The sequence below is a fragment of the Leptodactylus fuscus genome, chromosome 2 (genome assembly GCF_031893055.1).
Source record: "Leptodactylus fuscus isolate aLepFus1 chromosome 2, aLepFus1.hap2, whole genome shotgun sequence".
In the NCBI taxonomy this organism is placed as follows: domain Eukaryota; kingdom Metazoa; phylum Chordata; class Amphibia; order Anura; family Leptodactylidae; genus Leptodactylus; species Leptodactylus fuscus.
The window spans coordinates 217,112,666-217,139,896 of record NC_134266.1 but is presented as its reverse complement, the minus strand read 5'-3'; the positions used below and the strand labels follow the sequence as shown (position 1 = coordinate 217,139,896).

General features: G+C 42.4%; 1 protein-coding gene across 1 annotated transcript in view; it reads left to right on the top strand.

Moving 5' to 3' along the window:
* DDN (dendrin) overlaps window positions 1–25,087 on the top strand; it is a 30,791-nt gene extending 5,704 nt beyond the window's left edge. The window contains exons 3-4 of the mRNA XM_075263136.1: window positions 19,526–23,115; window positions 25,038–25,087. Coding sequence (XP_075119237.1) covers window positions 19,526–23,115; window positions 25,038–25,087 — 3,640 coding nt within the window. The remainder of the gene's footprint in view (window positions 1–19,525; window positions 23,116–25,037) is intronic.
* The last annotated feature ends 2,144 nt before the right edge of the window (window positions 25,088–27,231 follow it).

Below are 27,231 nucleotides of genomic sequence, written 5' to 3'. Positions count from 1 at the left end.
GATGTTATTTCGGTTGTCTTCTGGGCTCTGTGTTTCTATATGATTATATATATTATACAGTATATTATATGACTAGTATTCTGCCATCACAGATGATAGGTTAGGTGTGGATGGAAATGAGTCTGTGACTTTACAATTATATGACAATTATTACTTTTGTTATTTTCCTTTCACCTAATTCTCTCCCTTCTGTCTACATATAGTGCTGCATGCTCCCTGGTTACACTGAACTCTTATGGGATTTTTTTTTTGCTGTATAATTTGGACATATACCATATATACTCGAGTATAAGCTGAGTTTTTCAACACAGTTTTTACCTGAAAAAGCCCCCCTCGGCTTATACTCGAGTCAAACAACTTTATGTTCAGAGATCGCAGGCATTAGCTCTGGCATCTCTGCTGTAAGAGTTACAGCGGAGACCCGGTTGCTATGGCGACCACTCTGCAGCAGACCGGCCGCCTTTATACTTACAGACCCGTCATCCGCTGTAATAGAATGGCGGATGCCGGGGACCGGGGTGGGTGTTGGGGCCCGCAGCATTGCCACGCTCCTGCCGCTGCAGGAAACCACCTCATGTTGAGTCAGCAAGACACCTGTGGACCTGTGATTTTTCAAGTAGCATCGCCAAGCTCCTGCCGCCGCTGGTTTCCTGCAATTGCTGGCTTCATTACTGGCTTCATTACTGTTAAAAGATGGACTATAGGGGAGGCAGCTCCTCTGCAAAATGTTGGGTACTGCAACATCCATCTTCAGGCAGCACCCCGTGCCATCCGGCGCTGCAGTAAATAGGCCCCGTTACCTGCTGGGGTTACTCCAGCAGGTAACGACCTATTAAAAGAAAATCTGCAGCAGTACAGGCTGCCGCCCGGCCCTCTACTGTCCTGGGCCTTGTGGCAGCCGCTACTGCTGCTACCCTGGTAGTTACGCCCCTGGAGCTAAGCCATACCTCCCAACTTTAAAGAGGACCTTTCACCACTTTTGGGCACATGCAGTGTTATATACTGCTGGAAAGCTGACAGTGCGCTGAATTCAGCGCACTGTCGGCTGTCCCAATCTGTGCCCGCTGTAAAGAGCTTACGGTGCCGGTACCGTAGTGCTCTATGGTCAGAAGGGCGTTCCTGACCATTAGCCAGAGACGTCCTTCTGCCTCGCGGCGCCAATCGCGCTGTGCTGTGGAGCGGGGAGGAACTCCCCCCTCCCTCTCCTGATAATGCTCGTCTATGGACGAGCGCTGTGAGCAGAGGGAGGGGGCGTTCCTCCCCGCTCTCACAGCACAGCGCGATAGGCGCCACGAGGCAGAAGGACGTCTCTGGCTAATGGTCAGAAACGCCCTTCTGACCATAGAGCACTACGGTACCGGCACCGTAAGCTCTTTACACCGGGCACAGATCGGGAAAGCCGACAGTGCGCTGAACTCAGCGCACTGTCGGCTTTCTGGCAGTATATAACACTGCATGTGCCCAAAAGTGGTGAAAGGTCCTCTTTAAAAGGGATGAAAGAAGGACAAAATGTGTGGTACACTCAGCACCATGGAAAATTTATCCCCACCTACTTCTAATTTGACTCCACCCAATCCCAATTTCTTTTTGTGCCCCAACACATTATAATGCCCCAGCAGTCACCCTAACATGATATGCTTCCACTTTATAAAGTCCCTCTCCTGGTACACCCACAGTTAAATGTCCACCCTCCATATGCCACCAGTTTATTGTTCCCATCCATGTGCCACCCCCCCACAGTTTCATATCCCCCTCCAGTTGCCCCCAGTTTAATGTCCCCCTCCAGTTACGCCCAAAGTTTAATGTCCCCTTCCATCTGCCCCAGTTTAAAGGGGTATTCCCATCTCGCTTGTTCACCAACCTGTTTGCAGTCAGTAATGAGGGGTTGGTTGTACATGAATTACCACAGCATGAAGCTGATGTAGTAGAGCTGGATTTGAGTCAGTTTGTAATACATACATAGGTACCAGACTCCCTATCTTAGCCCTTATCAGCCAAATTCAATTAAACCAACTGATAAGTGGAAGAGCAGGAGATAAAACAGCTCATAAAATACTGGAGCTCTCACCTCCCCCCTCCCCTATCTGAGGAGCTCCGTTATTTGTCTATGGCAGAGACATACACAGCTTAGAGCTGCTCCGTGCACTCAGCCCCCCCTCCCTCTCCCTCTGAGAGCAGGAGCTACATCACTTGTCAACTGAGCAGATAAGCTCAGCACAGGGCCCGTGGTCATAGAAACGCAGTGTAAACAATGAAGTGAATAAATTAAGATAGCGGCCAAACAAAGCAGTTTTGATGAAGCAATGTATTTAGGAGAAGACTTAAATCCACATTAACTAGCAGTATAGATAGGATGCTTTTGATGGTACAACCCCTTTAATGTCCATCAGCCCCCAGTTTAATGTCCGCCTCTAGCTGACACCAGCTTGATGCGCCCCCTCCAGCTGACTCCACAGTTTACAATCCCCCTCTTGCTGCCTCCACAATATAATGACCCTATCCTGGTACCAACTAAACATAAAAGACACTTATATTCACCTCTCCTCACTGCTCTGTCTGAAGTCTGCTCCCGGAGGCTTCAGGGAGTTTCAAGCGTGATGTGATGACATCACTCACATTACATCCAAAGCTCTCGGAACATGCATCGGGCGGGATAGTGAAGCAGGGATGTGTCTGATCTGTGGGCACTTAACCAATCAGGTGTCATGGTCCTATGTGATACGGCATACCGGTGGTTACTTTCACTTTCTGCTTCACATTCAGTAATAGAATGGCACTCCTATATTTTAATATAACTATTAAAATATAAAAATGTTTATCCCATTTGCCATAGTGGGAAAAAAAATTGAAATGCATGAGTAGTGTAGCGTCATACTTTTCGTCAAAGTGACAGGTACCATGCCCCCTTGTTGAAACTCCGCCCCTTAGCTGCCAAAACACTTCTCATCAATACGCCCCAACACGTCCCTTTCCGCCCCCTTTCCTTTGTGTTGCGATAGGTCTCCTGCCCTCCTCCAACCCTCCTACGCCCCCCTCCAGCCCTAGCAGATATCACAGCCATGTCTGGACAAGTCCCCTCCCCCCATATTCCCCCCTGTGTGCACATTCCAAAGGTTCCAGAATTTGATGTCCTCAAGAATGTGAGTGTCTCTGGAATGCGATGTCAGTTTGATCATGTCATGTAATCAAGTTTAATTTCCCACCCCAAATCAAAACCAGCATACCATTCTATTATACGGCGCTTATTGCAAAAAAAAACCACTAACCTTCACCTTTTTAGCTACATCAGGTGGTGCTGGCTATATTACATCGGGGTGTATAGTTAGGTGTGGTGTGGCAATTAGAATGAACATGATACGTCTCTTATATCAGGATACATGCGCCCTGCCTAGCTATACAATCAGGTAGAGACATGCCGGGACATGTCTTATGAGATGCATATGCATTACATTATTATGGTAGATGCTAAAACCTTTATCAATTTATAAGCTAATGGCTGTATACAGATTAAGCACAGACAAAAACACAAAGTTTTAAAAAGTTTATTCAGCAGATAAAGTGTAACAGCGCATATAAATTCAAAAAAATCCAGTTAGAGTTACATTATACAATAATATACACATGATCAGTATTTACAATTTACAAGCTTAACCAAGAAGATTGTAGCATGGTGCACAGACAAAAATGCAGCTTTAAAAAGCTTATTCAGCAGATCAACATACTACACTATACAATAAAAGGGCTGACTCATCACAAGAAGGTAATTAAATGGTTTTATCCAACATCTGAACCATGGGTGAGAAGATTGGGTGGACCCCGACCAATCTAATACTTGATATCTACCGAGTGGACAAATGTTTCTTACTGGTATACAGGGCCGCCGATAGGCCAGTACTACTGCTACTGGCGTCAGGGGCCCGGCCGAATTTAAAAATGGGGGGGCCCGGGCCCCCTGGCCCCGGCAGCAGTCATTGTATGTCCTGTTTCAACTCAGATCTGCGTCCAGAGGACGCAGATCTGAGTTGAACACATACGCGGCTGAAGTGAGGAGCTGACACAGGTCGCTCCTCGCTTCGCCACTGCACGCCTCTCTCGCTGACACATATGCGGTAGAAGCGAGGAGCTGACCTGTGTCAGCTCCTCGCTTCGCCGCTGCCGCCTCTCTCGGTGACAAATATGCGGCTGAGCCGGAACCCGGCTCAGCCGCATATGTGTCAGCGAGAGAGGCGGCAGCGGCGAAGCGAGGAGCTGACACAGGTCAGCTCGCTTCAGCCACATATGTGTCAGCGGCAGCGAGAGAGGCGGCAGCGGCGAAGCGAGGAGCTGACACAGGTCAGCTCGCTTCAGCCGCTGAAGCGAGGAGCTGACCTGTGTCAGCTCCTCACTTCGCCGCTGCCGCCGGCTACCCGGCAGTGTAGACGCGATGTGATTGAGTTCACATCGCGTCTACAACTGTGCGCCAGTAAGAGAGAGAGGCGCGCAGAGAGCAGCGGGGGAACGAAGGAGAAGGTAAGTGTAATGTGGAACGTGAAACTGGGGGCAGATGAAGGAGAGGACGGCATGACACTGGGAGCAGAGATGGAGGGACATGAATCTGGGGGCAGAGATGGAGGGGACATGAATCTGGGGTCAGAGATGGAGGGGACATGAATCTGAGGGCAGAGATGGAGGGGACATGAATCTGGGGGCAGAGATGGGGGGACATGAATCTGGGGGCAGAGATGGGGGGACATGAATCTGGGGGCAGAGATGGAGGGGACATGAATCTGTGGGCAGAGATGGAGGGACATGAATCTGGGGGCAGAGATGTGAGGACATGAATCTGGGGGCAGAGATGTGAGGACATGAATCTGGGGGCAGAGATGAGGGGACATGAATCTGGGGGCAGAGATGGGGGGACATGAATCTGGGGGCAGAGATGTGAGGACATGAATCTGTGGGCAGAAATGGAGGGGACATGGATCTGGGGCAGAGATGGAGGGACATGAATCTGGGGGCAGAGATGGAGGGGACATGAATCTGGGGGCAGAGATGGAGGGACATGAATCTGGGGGCAGAGATGGGGGGACATGAATCTGGGGGCAGAGATGGAGGGGACATTAATCTGGGGTCAGAGATGGGGGGACATGAATCTGGGGGCAGAGATGTGAGGACATGAATCTGGGGGCAGAGATGGAGGGGACATGAATCTCGGGGCAGATGAAGGGTGTATATGAAGCTGGGGGAGAGACGGAGGGGGGACATATAATTTATGGGTGAATGTAGGAGGATTATACTGTGTGCGGGCAAATGGAAAATTATTGAGTGGGCAGAGTCAACATAACAGTGGGTGGGGCAAAATTTCCCGCGGCGCGCAAAGCACATTTTGTCCCTTTTTTGGTTCTTCAAAAGTTGAGAGGTATGGGTACAGGGGGCAATAGAAAGATGTTAGAAGGTGGACGGGGGGGGGGATTGTTGGGGCATTGGGTGTGCGGCACTGCGGAGAGGGAACTGGGGCAATAATATATAAGTTTTTAGCTGGAGAATAATAATGATGTAGGCGGCTATGCTACTAGCATAGCAACCTGTTTGGGGGTGGGACTTTCACTTTAAAGGAGTGTTCACATTGCGTTTTTGGCCTCCCTTGCCGGGATACGTTGGTAACCAGTCACAATCAGCTACCCACTTATCCCTGCACGGAGAACTGCAGGCCCCCCTTTTTTTTAATGGCCAGTTCTTCGTGCAGGGATAAGTTGACAGCTGATTCTGACTGGTTACCAACGTATCCCGGCAAGGGAGGCCAAAAACGCAATGTGAATAAGCCCTGAGGATTTATTAGGAGGGCTCTTATAGATGGTGTTGGCTCTCTATAGGCGCTGTCACACGTAGCAGAATTTACCTGCAAATAGAATCTGATTAAGCCTTGTAATGCTGCTAAATAAAGGGAAATGTAATACAGAATTGGTATGTCGCAAAATAAGGTAGTTTTAAAATGGCGGGGGAGGGGGGGGGGCCCAGACACTTAGGCTGTATGGGGCCCTAAAATTCCTGATGGCGGCCCTGCTGGTATATTCCTTTTATCAAGCTAAGAGGTAAACCATAGGAGGAAAATTAAAAGACCGAGTACATTAAATGAGGACTGATGTACCCAGAATAGATTTTAGAGGAGACTAGACCCAATTCTAACAAGTGAGTTTATACTTGTGATGCAGGGCTTTAGATAATAATTCTTTGTCTGCACGTTCATATAGCACTGTCTATCACTGTTATAAATGTGAGGTTCTTAGCGCACAGTTCGATAACTTGTGCGAGCCCATCTGCCACGTCACGGCGACCTCATTCAGATGGGTCCCTACACTAAGACTTTGTGTTATACCCCTGCTACAGACAAGACCCCAGAGGTTAAGTTCATAGAGTTTGTGCTGTAACAATAAGTATATAAGAAAGTAATCTCCTCTCCTATATGTGAAGTGTTAGTGGCGGGACCCATCGTAATAAGGCCAATAAGTGGGCGATGGGATCAAAAATGTCAGCTAAAATATGATGACATACTATATAACATCACTATGAATAAAATAGCACTGATGTCTAGTTAATATACACTATCTATAAGAGCAGCAACACAAGGCTCAGAGCAGAAGTTTCACTGTAATACTAATACTAAAGGGAAATATCTTAAAAAAAAATTTCTGATCTGTACAATTCCAGTCCATATATTGTTTTAAGGGCATATACATAGCTCAGATTGGGAACCTCTGCTCGAAACCCCACTCTATGAGTTAGAGAGGTAAACCACTAAGTATAAATATATATATACATATTTACAAATGACATTCGCACCTTACACATATTGTATAAGGAGATATCTATTACATAAGTGGACAACCCTTAGGCTGAGCTCAGATGGAGTATTTTGATCTGGAATTTGAGGCGGAGGCTATACATGACTAACCTTATAACATACATTCTCCCCAAACTTTTATACCTACTACGTACACTCCCAGTGTGGCTTCCTAGATCTTTCTTTGACAAGGTGAGGTGTATGTTCACTACTTTCCTGTGACAACGGAAATGCTCCAGGATCAAATACTCCCAGCTTCTACAACCACCTACTAATGGAGGAGTTGGTCTCCTAGACCTACTCACCTATTACCACACCCATGAATTGGAGCACTGTACTATACTGAATTATACAACTCGAAACCTCCCACATGTCCATATCAGACAAACTATCAGTCTGGGGTATCCTAACTCTTACCCCTACTACTAATCCCCTTCTCCATGGTATAATCACAACCAGGCACACTCTCCAGAAAACATACTCCTTGGTTTCTGCATCACGACCTACCCTGCCCTTAGACCTACTCCACTATATGATTAACCCTAAGAAATTTGTACAACCTACTTTCTGGAATAGTTTGTGGCAACACTCTCTGTCCAAGTTTTTCATTAGGAACTCCCCACCTATGACTTCCCAGTTACTACAAAAAACCAAGCCCGATCCTGAGAAATTTCATGCAGCAATCAGATTTCACAACCACATGCGAATGCTACCTTTCACAACATTTGACCAAGAAGTTGTTGTCTTGGCAGGGGCCTACCCACAACTAAAGGGAGTTTGCTTCAAACTCTATAAATACCTGCTAACCCCAAACCTGAGTTCCTGATGATATGGGAAGAGGAACTAGAATTATCCTTTTCCACTAGCGATCATAGAAGGATTCTGGCCAATTACCAGTTTCTCTCGCTGTGTCCAAACACAGGAAAACTCTTTCAAACTGCTCATATAGTAGTATAAGACTCTGTTATGGTTACATGGCATTGACCTTTCTATCCCAGATACCTGCTGGTGCTGTCAAGAGGCGGCAGGTAGTCTCTTACACATCTGGTGGTGATGCCCGATGATCCGACCCTTCTGAGACAAAATGCTACACCACTAATCTAATTTGCTCCAAGCAAATCCCTTCTTCGCCTGAACGTATTCTGTTATGGCTTCCCCATGAACACTATAAACTCAGGAAAATGATTTCACTGCCCACCTACTACAGCCAAGCTCCTGATTCCTTCTCATTGGAAGACTCACTCCCTTCCCTCCTTCTCACAGTGGGTCTATAAGATTAGTGATATATTCTGGATGGAGGAGCTTGGAATCCCATGACCAGATTGACCTTTCTGAAAACGTGGACCCTGTGGTTATCTACAAAACAGACACTCACATAGTTGGACACCCAAACTCCATATATTTCAATATCCTACTGTATTTTCCAATAGCCTTAAGCACGCAAACTTCACATTTGGCAGCCCAGCTGCACTACACCTCTACCTCCATAATGACCCATGGACTTTACATTCCCCCCACACTAGTACCAATCATAGGTATCTACCTTCAGGCTCCATTGTTGTTTCTCCTTACTACCCCTGCTACCGTTCCTTCTCCTTGCTCCCACCCCTTCTCCTCCTATTACTCTCCTCGTCACTCCCTGTCTACATTCCCTAACTTACACTCTCTACTCCTCCCCTTCTCCCACCATTCCCCCTACTTTTTTTTATCCCCCCTGCTGGACTCCTGATGGCAGTCTCCCTGTTTTAGTGTAACTTGTACCTTGTTATACAAAAAAAAAAAAGAGTAATGTGTTTGTCACACAACATTGCATTTGAATACTTGCTATTCACTGCACATACTCAATATAAACAGTTTTTAAACAAAACAAGCTATATAAGTTAAACTATAAACAGACATATCTAACTACATATATATGTACTGCATGTCCGACTCTGTGTCCGGATTATAAAACCCGGTTTCGCGGCGGAAAGCATAAAACGCTCACCGCCGCTCATGGCCGGACATCTTTCTCACCCTTTCAAATGAATGGGTGAGAAACAGTCCTGCAGGTTTCCGTCTCCTGCTCTGTTTTATGCAGGAAACGGAAACCTGCAGTACGGAGACCCTGGGCACAGATGTGAACGAGCCCTAATACATAAATATGGTTCTACACAAATAGAACAGTCTGTAAGAGTAAGTCTGGCATATTCCACACTCCAGAACTCAGCAGAAGAAATGAATGGCAGCGTCTTCCTTCACTGCGCCACCAATGATTTTTTCATTGTAGGCAGCAGCATAGGGGGCTGGTGGAGATGGGGGAGGCAGGTGCTTTGCAGCCTTTCAGGTGAAAATCCAAGTCAATCCAATTAACTGACAATCCAAGTTAATTGCCTGTCACCACAATACAACAACGCAGGCAGTAGAGCAATCCAACTGTGATCAGTAAATCTGTTACATCTGATATACAGCAATCTTGGCTCATGCTAGCAACATGCCAGAAATCTTAGCAGGAGCTGTCCATCAATTCAAATGAATTGCCAGGCAGTGCCTACTACCTCCTCCACCCAGCCCCGATCACACCACCTCTGCTGAATACAGTGAAAAACAGATCATTAGTGGCACAACAGAGGAATTACATTAGAGATGAGCGAATATGCTCAATTGAATACCTCCACCCTATTGCTCCCGGCGTCAGGGACACTTCCAGGGCATCAAATTTTTACTGCCCCTCCCACCTGCCTTGCCGCTGGGAGCTATACGTTTTATATATACATGGCATACAGACTTGACTTTGAAGAAAGGAAATTTATTCTAAAATGCTACTGGAAGTATGAAAATGGGTTCAGTCTGTAAAGAAAGAATAAATAATTGAGTTATCAGCTGCTAAAATGTGTATACATTTTTTTGGGACACCCTGTGTGTATATATATATATATATATATATATATATATATATACACAGGGTGTCCCAAAAAAATGTATACACATTTTAGCAGCTGATAACTCAATTATTTATTCTTTCTTTACAGACTGAACCCATTTTCATACTTCCAGTAGCATTTTAGAATAAATTTCCTTTCTTCAAAGTCAAGTCTGTATGCCATCACTCGGTTTAATGGGTTCAGTCTGTAAAGGAAGAATAAATAATTGCTGAAGTGTGTATACATTTTTTTTGTGACACCCTGTATATATGTATATATATATATATATATATATATATATATATATATATATATACAGTTAGGGCCAGAAATATTTGGACAGTGACACAAGTTTTGTTATTTTAGGTGTTTACTAAAACATGTTCAGAAATACAATTATATATATAATATGGGCTGAAAGTGCACACTCCCAGCTGCAATATGAGAGTTTCCACATCCAAATTGGAGAAAGGTTTTAGGAATCATAGCTCTGTAATGCATAGCCTCCTCTTTTTCAAGGGATCAAAAGTAATTGGACAATGGACTCTAAGGGCTGCAATTAACTCTGAAGGTGTCTCCCTCGTAAACCTGTAATCAATGAAGTAGTTAAAAGGTCTGGGGTTGATTCCAGGTGTGTGGTTTTGCATTTGGAAGCTGTTGCTGTGACCAGACAACATGCGGTCAAAGGAACTCTCAATTAAGGTGAAGCAGAACATCCTGAGGCTGAAAAAAAAGAAAAAATCCATCAGAGAGATAGCAGACATGCTTGGAGTAGCAAAATCAACAGTCGGGTACATTCTAAGAAAAAAGGAATTGACTGGTGAGCTTGGGAACTCAAAAAGGCCTGGGCGTCCACGGATGACAACAGTGGTGGATGATCGCCGCATACTTTCTTTGGTCAAGAAGAACCCGTTCACAACATCAACTGAAGTCCAGAACACTCTCAGTGAAGTAGGTGTATCTGTCTCAAAGTCAACAGTAAAGAAAAGACTCCATGAAAGTAAATACAAAGGGTTCACATCTAGATGCAAACCATTCATCAATTCCAAAAATAGACAGGCCAGTTAAATTTGCTGAAAAACACCTCAAGAAGCCAGCTCAGGTCTGGAAAAGTATTCTATAGACAGATGAGACAAAGATCAACCTGTACCAGAATGATGGGAAGAAAAAAGTTTGGAGAAGAAAGGGAACGGCACATGATCCAAGGCACACCACATCCTCTGTAAAACATGGTGGAGGCAACGTGATGGCATGAGCATGCATGGCTTTCAATGGCACTGGGTCACTTGTGTTTATTGATGACATAACAGCAGACAAGAGTAGCCGGATGAATTCTGAAGTGTACCGGGATATACCTTCAGCCCAGATTCAGCCAAATGCTGCCAAGTTGATCGGACGGCGCTTCATAGTACAGATGGACAATGACCCCAAGCATACAGCCAAAGCTACCCAGGAGTTCATGAGTGCAAAAAAGTGGAACATTCTGCAATGGCCAAGTCCATCACCAGATCTTAACCCAATTGAGCATGCATTTCACTTGCTCAAATCCAGACTTAAGGCGGAAAGACCCACAAACAAGCAAGACCTGAAGGCTGCGGCTGTAAAGGCCTGGCAAAGCATTAAGAAGGAGGAAACCCAGCGTTTGGTGATGTCCATGGGTTCCAAACTTAAGGCAGTGATTGCCTCCAAAGGATTCGCAACAAAATATTGAAAATAAAAATATTTTGTTTGGGTTATGTTTATTTGTCCAATTACTTTTGAGCTCCTAAAATGTGGAGTGTTTGTAAAGAAATGTGTAGAATTCCTACATTTTCTATCAGATATTTTTGTTCAACCCTTCAAATTAAACGTTACAATCTGCACTTGAATTCTGTTGTAGAGGTTTCATTTCAAAACCAATGTGGTGGCATGCAGAGCCCAACTCGCGAAAATTGTGTCACTGTCCAAATATTTCTGGCCCTAACTGTATATATATATTCATCTATTAATATATTCATCTATGGACATATAGACACCATAAACATTCAGAATTCTGAATAGTCACTATTAGATAGGGCTCACACTACCATTGGTGTCCGCTCAGAAGGTGTCCGTTTAAAAAAAAAAAACAAAAAACGGACACCTATCATAAATTGATGGCTATCAGTTACTTATCAGTTACTGTCCATTATATGTCCGTTGCCCACAGACCTCAATGTTAAAAAAAAATAATGGACGCTTGCTGTCTGTTTTTTCAAACAGACAGACAAGTCCTGCATGTAGAATTTTTTTTGTCTGATTGAAAAAACGGACATGGTTGTAAACGGACACTAAAGGACACAAGATAAAATCCCATTGAAATTAATGGAAATTGTAAACAGACCGGCTAGTGTCCGTTACTGAAATCTTGTACGGACAATAGCCACGGACACTGCTGAGCAGTCACCATCGGTAGTGTGACCGCCCCCTTACAGACATGACTAATATAGTCTCATAAAATAAAGATATACACATATTAGATATATATAGACATTACATACCGGGTACCTTGATACTGTTTTCATTCTGTTTTGTCCTTTGTAAAAAAAATAAAATAGTAATAAGACCGTGTAAGTTAGACACCAACAACATTTATGTTAAGATGGAGAACCTGACAGGGTGGAAGGGGGGATGCAGAGCTACAAGTATAAGCAATGTTATTAGTCACTAATCCCATCACAGGATGAGAGCAACAGACATAAAATGACAGATGTAAATGGCCCCTCCTGTCTGTCTGCATTCACCCCAATGTATAAACATAATGGGAGCTTTCTTCTGTCATGATTTTCAGTTTTCTGATGGCAGAAAAGTTGTGCATGCTCCATGGTAAAAGTAATGAAATATGACAGAAGACAGCGACCATTACGTTGTTTACATTGGAGTCAGTGGATCTGGACACAGACAGGGGGGGCTCCGCATGTGTCTGTTACAGTTAATGTCCTTTGCTGTCATCTTATGATGGATGGCAACAAAACACATTGACAATGGTAGTGTGAGCATAGCCTTAGACTCTGTTCACATTACATCTGATAATATTGCTGCTATAAACCTCTGGTGGATGTCTCCATTGCATCAGGTGTATATCACCTATAGGTCACTAGTGTACAAGTATATACTGCAGTTTACATTTCAGGTTATAATAATTTCCTATAAAATAAAAATAACCATACTGTCTATATACTGACTACAGGTATATATAGGTATACTACAGGTATATAGCAGCCATGTTTTTGCTATCTGCTGAGCCTATAGGTCGAGTTCTCCTAACTATGTGGAATAGCAGAGCTGACTGCGCTGTTCTGTCTGACACATAACAACACAAACCTGACTGATCAGAGAAAACTGATGAAAACGGATTCCACCGGCCAGAGGGAGAAATATTACAGAAATGTCTTGTATGTGTTATATAAATGAGCATAACAATGTGCAATGAGGCTCATGTGAACAGAGGCTAATACTGACACGTCACCCCATCCCCCACCTATGTATAATATGTGTAATATATGAGAGGGTCTTCAGTATTAGGATTAGACCCCGCTCTCTTACCACCTCGCTGTGCAGAGCCGAGCGCTCACCTCCATCTCCATCACCGAGGAACTGACACCGGCCAACTGATTTTTCAAACTCAGATCCCGCAATCCTATTGGCTGTAAGTGGCTGCAGTTACCATAGTGACATAAACAGCTGAGGATTTAACTCTTTAAGTGCCAACCCTGTTTTATTATTAAGGCCTTTTATCATTTCCCATCCATATTGCTGTATTAGGGCTTGTCTATTGCAGGATGAGAGATACTGATTGTATGTGAATGTGAAGGACCAGCAAATCCACCATTCATATTGTATTTTATATTTTCCATTGCTCACTATATTAACTTTAGTCAATGCAAGCAGCACTTTTCTCTCCACATGTTTTGTGCAGAAACCGAGCGGAAACCACATGGACCCCATTATAGTCTACGGGGTCCGTGGATTTCCTTAGGTAACCGCTTTTTTATACATAGAGGTTTCCATTTGGGGGGCCCCCAAGCAGACTCCCCAAACAGAAACCTGAATGCAGATGTGCATAGGGCCAAAGATTGAGGTCCAATCCTTCCACACCGGGCAGATTCTTTAGTCCATGTCTGGTAGGAGATCCCTCAGGAGACCATCCGAAACCTCATCAGGAGAATGCCCAGGCGTTGTAGGGAGGTCATACAGGCACGTGGAGGCCTCACACATTACTGAGCCTCATTTTGACATGTATTAAGGACATTACATCAAAGTTGGATCAGCCTGTAGTGTATATTTCCACTTTAATTTTGGGGGTGACCCTAAATCCAGGCCTCCATTAGTTAATAAATTTGATTTCCATTGATGATTTTTGTGTGATTTTGTTGTCATCACAATCAGCTTTGTACAGAACAAAGTATTCAATGAGAATATTTTATTCATTCAGATCTAGGATGTGTTATTTCGGTGTTCCCTTTATTTTATAATATTTATATTTAGGGGAGCTATTTATAAGGAAAGTCTATTAATAAGACTAGGGGATCTATTATGTATGGAGGGATTTATAAAAAGGAACTATTAATAGTTAATGTACTGGGGGAACTATTATAAGTATGTGCCCCCCCCCCCATCTTCTCCATAGTCATCTATGTCAGAGCAGGAACTTTGTAGCTCCCTGTGCTGGTATAGATGTCCATGATATCGGCGTGCTATGCAATTGTTAATGAGGCTGACCTGATCTGAGTCACCAGACCAAACGTCTGGTGCTGCGGATCTCGAGGCCTCTTATGAGACGGGGGCCTTGGGCATTTGCCCAGTTTGCCTCTCTTAACGCCAGCCCTACTGTCCATGTTGGTGTGAGATGCTGCAGAGATATTAAGGGTGCATGCACACTACGTAACGCCGGGCGTGTATGAGAGCCGTACACGCCGGCGTTACAGCAGGGCTGCCGAACACTTCCCATTCACTTCAATGGGAGCGCTCGTAAACGCCGCTGTTACGAGCGCTCCCATTGAAGTGAATGGGAAGTGTTCGGCAGTCTGCTGTAATGCCGGCGTGTACGGCTCTCATACACGCCCGGCGTTACGTAGTGTGCATGCACCCTAAGACTGATGCACAAATTGACCCAAATCTTTATATACGTTATTTACGTAAAATGGAAAGCCATTTTGTGACAGAAGCTCACAGATTATACACCTCTATAGGAATAATGTACAACATGTTGTAACCAGACTGGTATAGAGGGCCTAGGGCACATCTGCAGAGTTCAGTATGTACATATAGCATACAAATGAGCGGTTGCGAAACAGGTCAGATATATATTTTGCTTCAGAGGCTGAACTTCTGTCTATACAGCATGTACAGATTTTACAATTACATTGTGCAGACATGATACAAGAGCAAAACCCTGCCCAGTCATCTTTACTATGTAAAATATAACATGTAATGAAGAACAATACACAGACTCAGACTACTGACATTCTATATGGTATATACGGAGTGCCCATGTGTAGAGTGCATCATATATAATGTACAAGTTCATGGGCATTAACGTAGTTTTATATTTAGACAGGTAGAGTTTTATTGCTCCTGTGCTCTATCTTATTAAATAGAAGTTGTAAGATTTAATTTGCTTGCGCCCTTTGAAGTTAAGATCAAAACTAAACATATTCCACCCGGGTGGAGGAATGATATATAGGCCAGCCCGGCAGAGCTCAGGTGGAGCAGTGTCCCTCGGGATGTCGGAGACCTTCTATCCAGGTGATAATAGTTTCTGATTCCACTAAGTATGAAAATGTCATTGCATTGTACTAAGTCCTGAAGTATTAGTATATACTGCAGAGAAGATCATTCTCAGTAGTAGCCGATGTTATTTTACAACTAGGCAAGGCACATACAAGCTCATATATGTATTTGTCATGTTGTAGTAGTCTTATAGTTTTTATAGAAATATAATATAATTTACACTGAATTCTTCTATAGTTATTTGTAAAATGAAAATTGTGAGTGACAACCAATTCACATAAGTTTAAATAAAACTGTCTATAAGATTAGTATTGTGGTTCGTCTTTTGTGGCTGGCAGATCTCTAAGGATGATTTCTGTGTGATAGGTTGAGCAAGGACAGAAGGATGATGGATGATGCCAGCCCAGTCTCAGTGATGGCTCACCTATACCTAACGTCCAGTATCTTACAGCACCTCTACACTTGTAGCTTATTGTGGGATGTCAGTAGATCAGTTTCTACAGTGTCAATGATTATTTCCCTAGTAAAGATGGAACAGTCTGGACACATATTAGTCTAAGGGTCTTTTTATACACCCGACAACAAATGCAATCAACTGATATATGTTTATAGGGCCTTTACACAAACAATTGTGTCACCAGAAAATTACCTATTTTTTAAATCAAGTTTTATGTTAAAAATATTTTAAAATAACGTTTAGTGAGTTTTTAAAACATTTTCCATTATATATATATATATACAGTCCTATGAAAAAGTTTGGGCACCCCTATTATTCTTAATCATTTTTAGTTCTAAATATTTTGGTGTTTGCAACAGCCATTTCAGTTTGATATATCTAATAACTGATGGACACAGTAATATTTCAGGATTGAAATGAGGTTTATTGTACTAACAGAAAATGCGCAATATGCATTAAACCAAAATTTGACCGGTGCAAAAGTATGGGCACCTCAACAGAAAAGTGACATTAATATTTAGTAGATCCTCCTTTTGCAAAGATAACAGCCTCTAGTCACTTCCTGTAGCTTTTAATCAGTTCCGGGATCCTGGATGAAGGTATTTTGGACCATTCCTCTTTACAAAACAATTCAAGTTCAGTTAAGTTTGATGGTCGCCGAGAATGGACAGCCCGCTCTCAAATGATCTGAAAACAAAGATTGTTCAACATAGTTGTTCAGGGGAAGGATACAAAAAGTTGTCTCAGAGATTTAACCTGTCAGTTTCCTCTGTGAGGAACATAGTATGGAAATAGAAGACTACAGGGACAGTTCTTGTTAAGCCCAGAAGTGGCAGGCCAAGAAAAATATCAGAAAGGCAGAGAAGAAGAATGGTGAGAACAGTCAAGGACAATCCACAGACCACCTCCAAAGAGCTGCAGCATCATCTTGCTGCAGATGGTGTCACTGTGCATCGGTCAACTATACAGCGCACTTTGCACAAGTAGAAGCTGTATGGGAGAGTGATGAGAAAGAAGCCGTTTCTGCAAGCATGCCACAAACAGTCGCCTGAGGTATGCAAAAGCAGATTTGGACAAGCCAGCTTCATTTTGGAAGAAGGTCCTGTGGACTGATGAAACAAAGATTGAGTTGTTTGGTCATACAAAAAGGCATTATGCATGGCGTCCAAAAAAAACAGCATTCCAAGAAAAACACATGCTACCCACTGTAAAATTTGGTGGAGGTTCCATCATGCTTTGGGGCTGTGTGGCCAATGCCGGCATCGGGAATCTTGTTAAAGTTGAGGGTCGCATGGATTCCACTCAGTATCAGCAGATTCTTGAGAATAATGTTCAAGAATCAGTGATGAAGTTGAAGTTACGCCGGGGATGGATATTTCAGCAAGACAATGATCCAAAACACCGCTCCAAATCGACTCAGGCATTCATGCAGAGGAACAATTACAATGTTCTGGAATGGCCATCCCAGTCCCCAGACCTGAATATCATTGAACATCTGTGGGATGATTTGAAGCGGGCTGTCTATGCTCGGCGACCATCAAACTTAACTGAACTTGAATTGTTTTGTAAAGAGGAATGGTCCAAAATACCTTCATCCATGATCCCAGAACTGATTAAAAGCTACAGGAAGCGACTAGAGGCTGTTATCTTTGCAAAAGGAGGATCTACTAAATATTAATGTCACTTTTCTGTTGAGGTGCCCATACTTTTGCACCGGTCAAATTTTGGTTTAATGCATATTGCGCATTTTCTGTTAGTACAATAAACCTCATTTCAATCCTGAAATATTACTGTGTCCATCAGTTATTAGATATATCAAACTGAAATGGCTGTTGCAAACACCAAAATATTTAGAACTAAAAATGATTAAGATTAATAGGGGTGCCCAAACTTTTTCATAGGACTGTATATATATATATATATATATATATATATATATATATATATATATATATATATATAAAACTCTGCAATTCTGACTTGGACCACTAAGCTAAATGATATGCTGAGACTTCCTGTTTTCTGTAAGAGATTTTTTTGCAGCAGCCACCTCACTTCTCAGCATACATGTGATCAGGGCCATTTCCCCACAGGGCCCTAAGGTAGCGTGAGGGCCCTTGGGACAGCAGGACAGTCTCTGAGAGTATTTCTTGGGCAAACAGTGCTACTCACCTCCTTTGGGTTCTGGTGCTGATCTTCAGGCTTCTTCTGGTCTGGAGATATCACAAATGTCGTAATTATATGTTATAACACCAGCTTGACCGAAATTAATGCTGAGGCCTGATCACAGGCGTTCATGACATCTCTGAGACCAGACAAGACATGAAGACCGGCACTGGAACCCAGAAGAGGTGAGTAATGCAGTTTATGTGTAATCACCTCCCTTGGGATTCCGCTCATTATACTGTGGGGTCTGAGAAGGCTCCAGAGTATAATAATAGGTATAATGTGTGTAGGGGCCACTATGAAACTATGGGGGCACCAGGAGAGGGACTTTATAATGTGAGGGCAACTAAAGGGGTACATTATAATATGTCTGAATGGCTACTGGGTGGGACAGGTTACTATGTGATGCCACTGTAGGGGCATTACAGTGTGTGAGCATTATACTATTATTGTGGGTTAGGTATGTCTAACTTGTAGTAATGCGGTGCCCACTTATGAAACCTTTTGCACTGGGTACACCAATGTGTTAAAAGGGTCTTGTAGATGATCACAGCTATCATACAAATGTAGATAAGACACAATATCCACCAATTACAATACACAGGTCTCAGAACATCTTCTGCCTCTTCTATTAAAATGAATAAGGTTTGCTCCAGACTGTTGTGTCTATGGTCCATGATCCATCTCCAGGAGTCAGGAAGTCACTAACTATTTTAGGCTTTGAGGTAATTCCAAGATTCTTATTATCTATAGATAATAATATGGAAGATTAAAAATAACATCTTCATGTATTGTTACAAAACATGTTTAACATAAAAACGTGATTTAAACAATAGGTCATTTGCTGGTGACACTTTCCCTTTATTATAATAATTTGATATGCCTAAAGATGGAACAGGGTCTGCAGCACATCCCCTATTTACAATAGGAAATATGGTGCGAACAATGATCATTTTTAAGTCTGTATAAAAGATAGTGCTTGCCAGTTTGTTGACAGGTCTCAGTCATGTTTACAGTACCTTTATAATAATGCATGTTTGTTTGATCATCTATATATCTCATAATACTAGTATAAGGGCGGCATATTAAGGAATTACTTCATACTGCCATATAGTTAATGGAAACACAAAGTATAAATACATTTATGATTATTATAATCAGGTCTTGCCTGACAACAAGGATGGCACATTAAAAGATATTACAGGCAACAAAAGGCCCAAAGTACACAAGTACAACATATGAAATCATTGAAATAGAAGGTAATAGCTAGGGAGTGACAAAAATAGTTAATAGATAAAAAAATATTATTTTATTATTATTATTATTATTATTATTATTATTATTATTATTATTATTATTATTATTATTATTTGTAGTTTGAAAGTTATTGTAAGCTGAAATATAACATATTTAATGATTTTTTTTAAGGTATCTTAACAAAGCACCAATGACAGCCCAGTCTCCCTACAGACAATGGTCTACCACAAGATTGCCGCAGGGGACAGTTTTGCAAGATTCAACCAACTGGAGTTCCAGTCTGCAGCCAGGTCATCGAAGTTCCACACTAGGAAGAATGGATCAAAATACTGATAGGAGAAGTGATGCACAAATAAGACAGCAGTTCCAATATAAATGGGACAACAGTATAGCCAGAACGCCTGCTGCTGAATATGAGAGGAAAAGACAAAAGTTGCCTGGAGATCCATATGGAGAAATGATAAACCATTCCTATTCTAGTAAGCGGAGACAAAAAGGGAAGCTAATACAGATGGACTCTATTTATGGTAAATGGGAAGCAGATTATATATTGGAAAAAAAGATGAAAGAGCTAAAATATGATGAGTGGGAACCTTTACACAATCTGCCCAAAGCTCTACAAAATCAACTTCTATCACAAACAGCCAAGATGGCATATCCCGAGACTGAGAAAACTAAACCAGCTATGATAAATTCCGGAGATACAAGTCAGGAAAAGAGAAGTTGGTGGTCTAAGCTTGTCAAATCCACTAAATCAGGAGGAACTAATCCAACTATTTCAGAGAGCTGTCAGGACAAAGTAAATAAAATGTACGTGGAGCAAATCTCCTCAATAAATCACAAACAGGAAGTCCTCAAAGAAAATCAACCACACTTAAGAAAAAGAAAAGTTCCCCCACCTTATGTTCCTCCTCCTTCTTATGATTACCCACATCGTATCTTCCCTATTAACAAAGAAAAAGGAAATCACACTAAGGAATTCAGACAAAATCCAAGTACTCATGTTCTTTCTCTACATGACATTGAGGACTGTCAAGAAAGAAGAGAAAAAGTGCCAAGGTATAGTGTGGAAAGCACCAGAGCTGCCAAGACAAATTCAACCCCAAGTACAAACATACAGGAGAATAAAGTGGAAGCGAAGGAAAAGCAAAAGATTGACCCAGCTTGGCAGAACATAATACAAGGCAGAAAACTTCCTCGAGCTCATAGCTCATGGACAGGACCGAACTCTGATGAATTTCTTGATCACATATATGAAAGTGTAGAAGGCAGAAATTCACCTCTTTCTACCAATATACCTAATTTTCCAAAAACCAAGTCTGATCTTGACTTACAAACTGATAACCTGATATATGGAACCGTTTCATTCCCTCTTCAAAGGGACACAAAGATGCCATATACATTGTACACAGGTAGCAAAGCAATATATGAAGAAAGTGAATTAACAAAAAGAAAAAGTATGACCATTACAAATAACAGCCAACGATCAATCCCTCACTTTGATGGTCGACCACCAATTCCTCTGCACGGAGTCAGACTGCCACGAGAGTTGGGTTTCAGCTATGCGAGTGGAAATTTTCAAAATGCTGATAAAAGGATCAGAGGAGATCACATAAACAGTAGTAAACACGATGGCGAGCAAGGACATGAATGGAAACGGCCATTAAGGGTTGTATCCAGCAAAGAATCAAAGGCAAGAGGTCCTCCAAAGTCTCCAATAAATAAGACTGATTATGGGCGATACAGTCACACTCTTCCCCTGAAAAAACAATATATGAAGCCATATATGCAGGAAGAAACAAAACATGGTGATCCTAGAAAGCAAAGAATACCTTATCAGGATCCAGAATTTCCTAGATGGAGAGAGCCTGGAAATGTTAACACTTTACCAGGGAGGAGCCGTGATCATAACCGTTGGAGAAACCCCGATAATCTGAAATTTAGTAAGAAATTCAATACATCTGAACATCCTCACATACGTCACAGTGATCTAGGAAGAAGTCAAGCTAAAGACGTCATAGCCGAAAAAAGTCAGCCGACGTTATCTAATGAGGGTGAGGGCCTTTTTGTTATTGATGCAACCTGCGTAGTTGTTAGAGCAGAGTATATTTTTCCACCACTAATGGAACAAGTAAAATTTGTATCTAATGAGAAATCTAAAGGGGAATCCTTGGCTGTTCGTGGTCCCTCTAAGAACCATGACAAGAAAGAGAGTGTCCTACACTCAACTTCAGAGCCAAAGCCTAGTTCAAGTTTACCATTACAACCATTTCCTCAGAAGAACCATTCTAAGACACAGCATGGCAATCAGATGTCTACAGGAGGACAGGCCTCAACCCTCAAAGAAAGAGCAGTCCGCATTTTAGGGCTTTCCATTGGAGAATTAGACTATCTTAGTGAGGCTCGAGATCAGCACAAATGCAACAGACCCTTAACAGAAGACATTAATGCTGATGGAGGGGACATATTTAATAAGCAAGAACCCGAGGTATCAATTAAGAATGTAAATAATAGAAAAGAATCTAAGATCCGGAATTATAAAGAAATGCCGTGTATTTTAGAGGATCCTCCTCCTGCTACTTCACTGAGTAGTAATGATAGTGTACACAGATCTAATAGCCCAATGTCTAATAATGGGACGGAAGAGATGAGAGAATTGGGACCAGAACCAAATGTGCTTATTCCTGACATGCAGAACACAAGTAACAATGAAGAGTGCTCGAAACCATCTAACATAATGGTTCAAAATGATCAAATTCTAACAACACCAAACTCCCAGGAAAGCCATCCGTCTACGGTACACTGCGTTGGAGGGAGTCTGTGCCCAGGTGTAGTGTCTGACAGTGAAGAACTTGATACAGCCATGAACAAGCAGACACAAGAAGATGTGGAAAGTCTTGTAAGTGAGCAGAACTGTAAGACATCAGCTGAAACATTGGATATACATGATTTGGAAAGGTTACAACAAGATGAGGGTAGGTTAGTTGAATCAGTGGAGGAAAAATGTCTTTTTAAGCCAAAAACAATATCCATGGTCACTGAAAAGACGACAAGCGAAGAAAATCCTGTAACGTCAATGAACAAAGAGGAAGATCTCCCTACAGAAAATCAATGGAAAGAGAAGAGCTGCAAACCTACAAAACATGCACCACGTTCCACAAATCCTCATTTATGTGAGGAGCCTGAGATACAGCCGAGGCAGACAAGGAGTGATGTGTGCTTACAATCTCCGACGGATCAAACATCTTTATCTATGGGCCTAAGGAAAGTGTATTCAAGAAGACCAAATTACTATGCCAAAGATCTCAGGGAGGCTGTCTCCCGTATCAGACGCCACACTGCCCCAGATTCTGATACAGATGAAGATCTAGAGAAACCTTCTTCTGACTCGGTAGAGCAGCTTTCAGATGAATGTGTGACTTCATGCAGCTCAGACACCTCAGACTCGGAAGTGACAGTAATATTGTGTGAAGCTGACAAGGATGAAGACACATTACCCTTCACAGAAGATACAGGCAGTGAAGGGATGAATGGACACAGTGAAGATTTGGGTGTTATGGTAGCTCCACCAACAACATTGCACGAAAGTCAATTTGTAGACCAGTCTGGCATGTCCCAGGTATCTGAACAAAAAGCTGAATATGATCTGAACAGCTGCATCAAAGAAATACTCCAGGACTTGGATAAGACTGAACAAGAATTTTTCTCAAGCAATGAAGATAGGAGTAAAGTCTCAGCAAACTGTGGTTCTCTAACAACAGGTAACTGAGCATTTTACATAGTACCTGTCAACTCCAATAACATGTCAGTTTAAAGAGGACCTTTCATCACATTCACCAACTCTTTTAATAGTTGCCGCTCCACTGATTCTAGCGCAGTTGAAATTTTTTTCTCTACCCCCCACTGTTCCTGAGCAATCAGTGTTGCTAAATAGTCAGATTGTCAGATGGGCTGTCCTGAGTCTGGAGTAGACATCCTGGGATCATCCACTTAACTGTAGAAAGCATAAACTAGAGATGAGCAAGTACTATTCGAAACGGCCGTTTCGAATAGCACGCACCCATAGGAATGAATGGAAGCGGCCGGCACGCAGACTTTGCCGGTGGCTGGCCGCTTAACCCCCTGCGTGCCAGCTGCGTCCATTCATTCCTATGGGTGCGTGCTATTCGAAAAGGGAGTTTCGAATAGTACTCACTGATCTCTAATAATTACCTTATTGGGTGCTAAAAGTAACAACACTGATTGCTCAGGAGCGGAGTGGGCTAGAGAAAAAATTCCACCTGTACCAAAATCAGTGAATTGTCACTTATTGAAGGATGCAAAGAGTTGAAGTTGGTGGAGATGGTGAAAGGTCCTCTTTAACTATATTCTTGAATTTCAAATGTAATAAGAACCTGGCAAACCTGGAAAAAATTCCAACTGTGCTGAAATCAGTGGAGCAGTGCCTATCGAGTGATATAAAGATCTGGACTTGGCACAGGTAATGACCGAATCTCTTTAAGTCAGAACATAACAATAAACCAAGCAATGTTTTTGGAATTGCTACACACTACAGAAGTAAAGAACATGTATCTAGTGGTACAACAAGACTATTTGCTGTTAGGACTAGTTCACACGGGGGGCAAGGAGGCAGATTTTGACAGTTAATTTTGCCTCAAAATCCGCCTCCATACAACAGTGGTCTATGAAGACCACTAGCGTTCTTTTTTGCCGCTAGCGGCATGTTGCTGCTAGCGGAAAAAAGAAGCGAGCTACCCTTTCTTCAGGCGGATTCCGCCTGGCGGCAGCAACCTCCAGAGTCGGCCCATTCATTTGAGCCGACTCTGGAGGGGAAAGTCGCGACCGCGATGGTTGTGGTGCCGACTCCGCCCAACCGTGGTGCCGACTCCGCCCAACTGTGGTGCCAAAATCCGCCCCACCGTGTGAACGAGCCCTTAGATCATATACGGTAACTCCGTCTAGTCTTTTTCTTTTAGCCATTTGAGCTGCAAACCTCTCTTACTAATTCACTAACAGAAAGGTAGTACCATTATCATATGTGCAGTGGAGGTGCACCTCGGTCATAGTTTCCACAAGCCAACTACAATAGCTTACGCTACTTTCCTCCTCCTCCTGTCCCCTCATATTGCTCAAGTACTTAAAAAAGGCAACTGTGCAAATAGTTTTGATTTAAAGGGGTTATCCAGTTTCTAACATTGATGGCCTATTCTTATGAAATGGAGATTATTATTATTAGATCTCCAACACCTGGGACCCCCACAGATCACTGCTACTGAGACAGGACGACTCAATTATATTTACATACCACGAGCCACACTGCTCATTCACCGTACACCCTGTAATGGCGAGTGACCAGCGCAGCTCGCAGTATGTAAAAAATAGATCTGCAGGGGTTCCAGTTGTTGGACCCCTGTAGATCTAATATTGAAGATCTATCCTATGGATAGGCCATCAATGTTAGAAACCAGATAGCCCCTTTCCTCTAGTTTTCTGTATACAGCTCCTATACAGACCTCTGTATCTCTGTGGTTATCTAGGGGCTGTGCAAGCGGCTTTTTGTGTACATAAAACATAAGACACAACTTTTCATGTGTAAATCTCTACCTAAGGTGATCTTATTTGGAATATGAGATTGCGATATATGGTGGTGCTCTGTTCCCATTTCTTTTTTTTTTCATTTTAGAACATCACACAAACACAGATATGGACATGGAGTCTTCTATAACAGAGTAAGGCTGGTCTTACACGACCGTATTGAATGTACGGTCCGCAAGTTGCTGATCGGCAACATAGACTCCGCAGATGTCCGTGTCCTGCCGCACTCACCGAGTCCGTGCGGTGCCTCAATTCATGGCCATTACAGACATGTCCTATAAATTGCGGACCACGGTTGCGGCCCGGCCACACCACGGATAAAATATCCAGTGGTGTAAGAGGCCACATTGAATATAATGTGTCCGCAAATGGTCTACCATTGAAAACCCTCAATGGCGGACCATTTGCAGACTTACATTACGGTCGTTTAAGACCAGCCTAAGTAAGTGAGAAAGGAAACCTGCAGAGCAAGCATGAAGTGGAGTCTCCTCCTGGCTTTCTACGAAATGTTTTATATGGTCGCCGGCTTGAAAACTCTTCATCAGCATCTATTCTTTTTCTACCAGTATTATAAGGAATTCTACTTATACCATTAGTGTTCATGCATTCATTGTGTCATGTATACTAGATAACATCAGGACTTGAAGTGATATTCATATGGTAAGATATGCTGTGCTATGCAGGAATGATTTCTTCATGAATGGAGCAGTATTATGATGTACATGCTTTAAAGTGGATTTTCAGGGTAATAATAGTGATGACCTATACTAATAATCAGATCACTATCAGATTGGTGAGGGTTTAACATATGAGATCCCCATGAATTGGCTGTTCTGTGCAGCATATATACAGAGATTGGGTCAGGAAGCAGACAGCACTGTTCTTTGTGTAGTGGTCAGAACAGGTACTGCAGATCAGCTCCCTTGTACTTGAATAGGAACTAAGCTGCAGTGACTCAGTGAGCCCAGTCACTACAGAGAGATCAGATCTGTCTGCTTCCTGCTCCATTGTCTGTGTATCAGCTGCTCAGACGATTAGAGTGATTGCCGAGTGTCAGACCACCACCGATCAGATATTGCTGGCCTAACCTTAAGATAGATCATCAATACTGTTAGCCTACAAATCCCTTTAGATATACTGAGGTAAGCAGGACTGAATTCTTCAAAAATCCATAGTAGTTTTTGTTGACCACTACACATTTATATTTATTGTATTATTCTTGTTGTAGCAGTAACCTTGTCCATATATATATATCATGCATCAGATATCTACCTGTACGGACACAATATTAGTTATTTCAGGTCTTCACAAAGATACTAACTATATAATACATTATTTTGCAATTTTGCAGTGCAATTGTTATTACCTCTTAAGTTTCTACCATCATAAATAATAAAACATTACCAAAACTACCTGGAATATTCATCAGTGTGGTACAAAGAAAAAGATATTCACGTATTATATTGTCTTTGAATAACAAACACCATTTTGTTTAGTTTTGGCACAGAGGAGATTTGCATATTCTTTATTCACCTATATTTGCAAAGTGAGAATTACCATCCCCAGCCATAGCAATGAGGAGATTTACATCCCACATCACTATGACATCTCAGGAGCCTGTAGGCACAGAATGACTGCCACATTTGACTCCAATACGGTACGACCCCAGGTCCAGGCCAACTGTTTCCTATGAGAGTTGCAGGAAATGCGAATGTCCTTCGTGGATCTCCTGTTTGTGATGTTTTATGTTTTTCTCTCTATATTTTTTTTTAATGTAGAGTGTGAGCCCCATAAAGGGATCATAATGTACATTTTTTTTTTTTCCTATCAGTATGTCTTTTTGTAGAATGTGAGGAAATCCCCATAAACACGGGGAGAACATATAAACTCCATGCAGATGTTGTTCCTAGTGGGATTTGAACCCAGGACTCCAGCGCTGCAAGGCTGCAGTGCTAACCACTGAGCCACCGTGTTGCCCTAATTTTTTTTCTATATATTTTTTATTATACAGTATATGCTTGTTTTATATACAATAATGATAGAAATTCTCTGGCCATATACGCATTCCCCTTTCTATTTCTATGTATTCTCCTATCACTCACTCAGTAATATACTGAATTAATATATACGGTAATATACATATGCATGTACAATGTTTAGATGTGTTTTTATATATATTTTCGTGTAAGCTACATTATTTTCTTTAGGTGTAGTTATGAGCGCATGCTTACTGTGCCTATACTTGCCCTGTCTGTAAGGAAATCTTATGGAGACAAGAATGT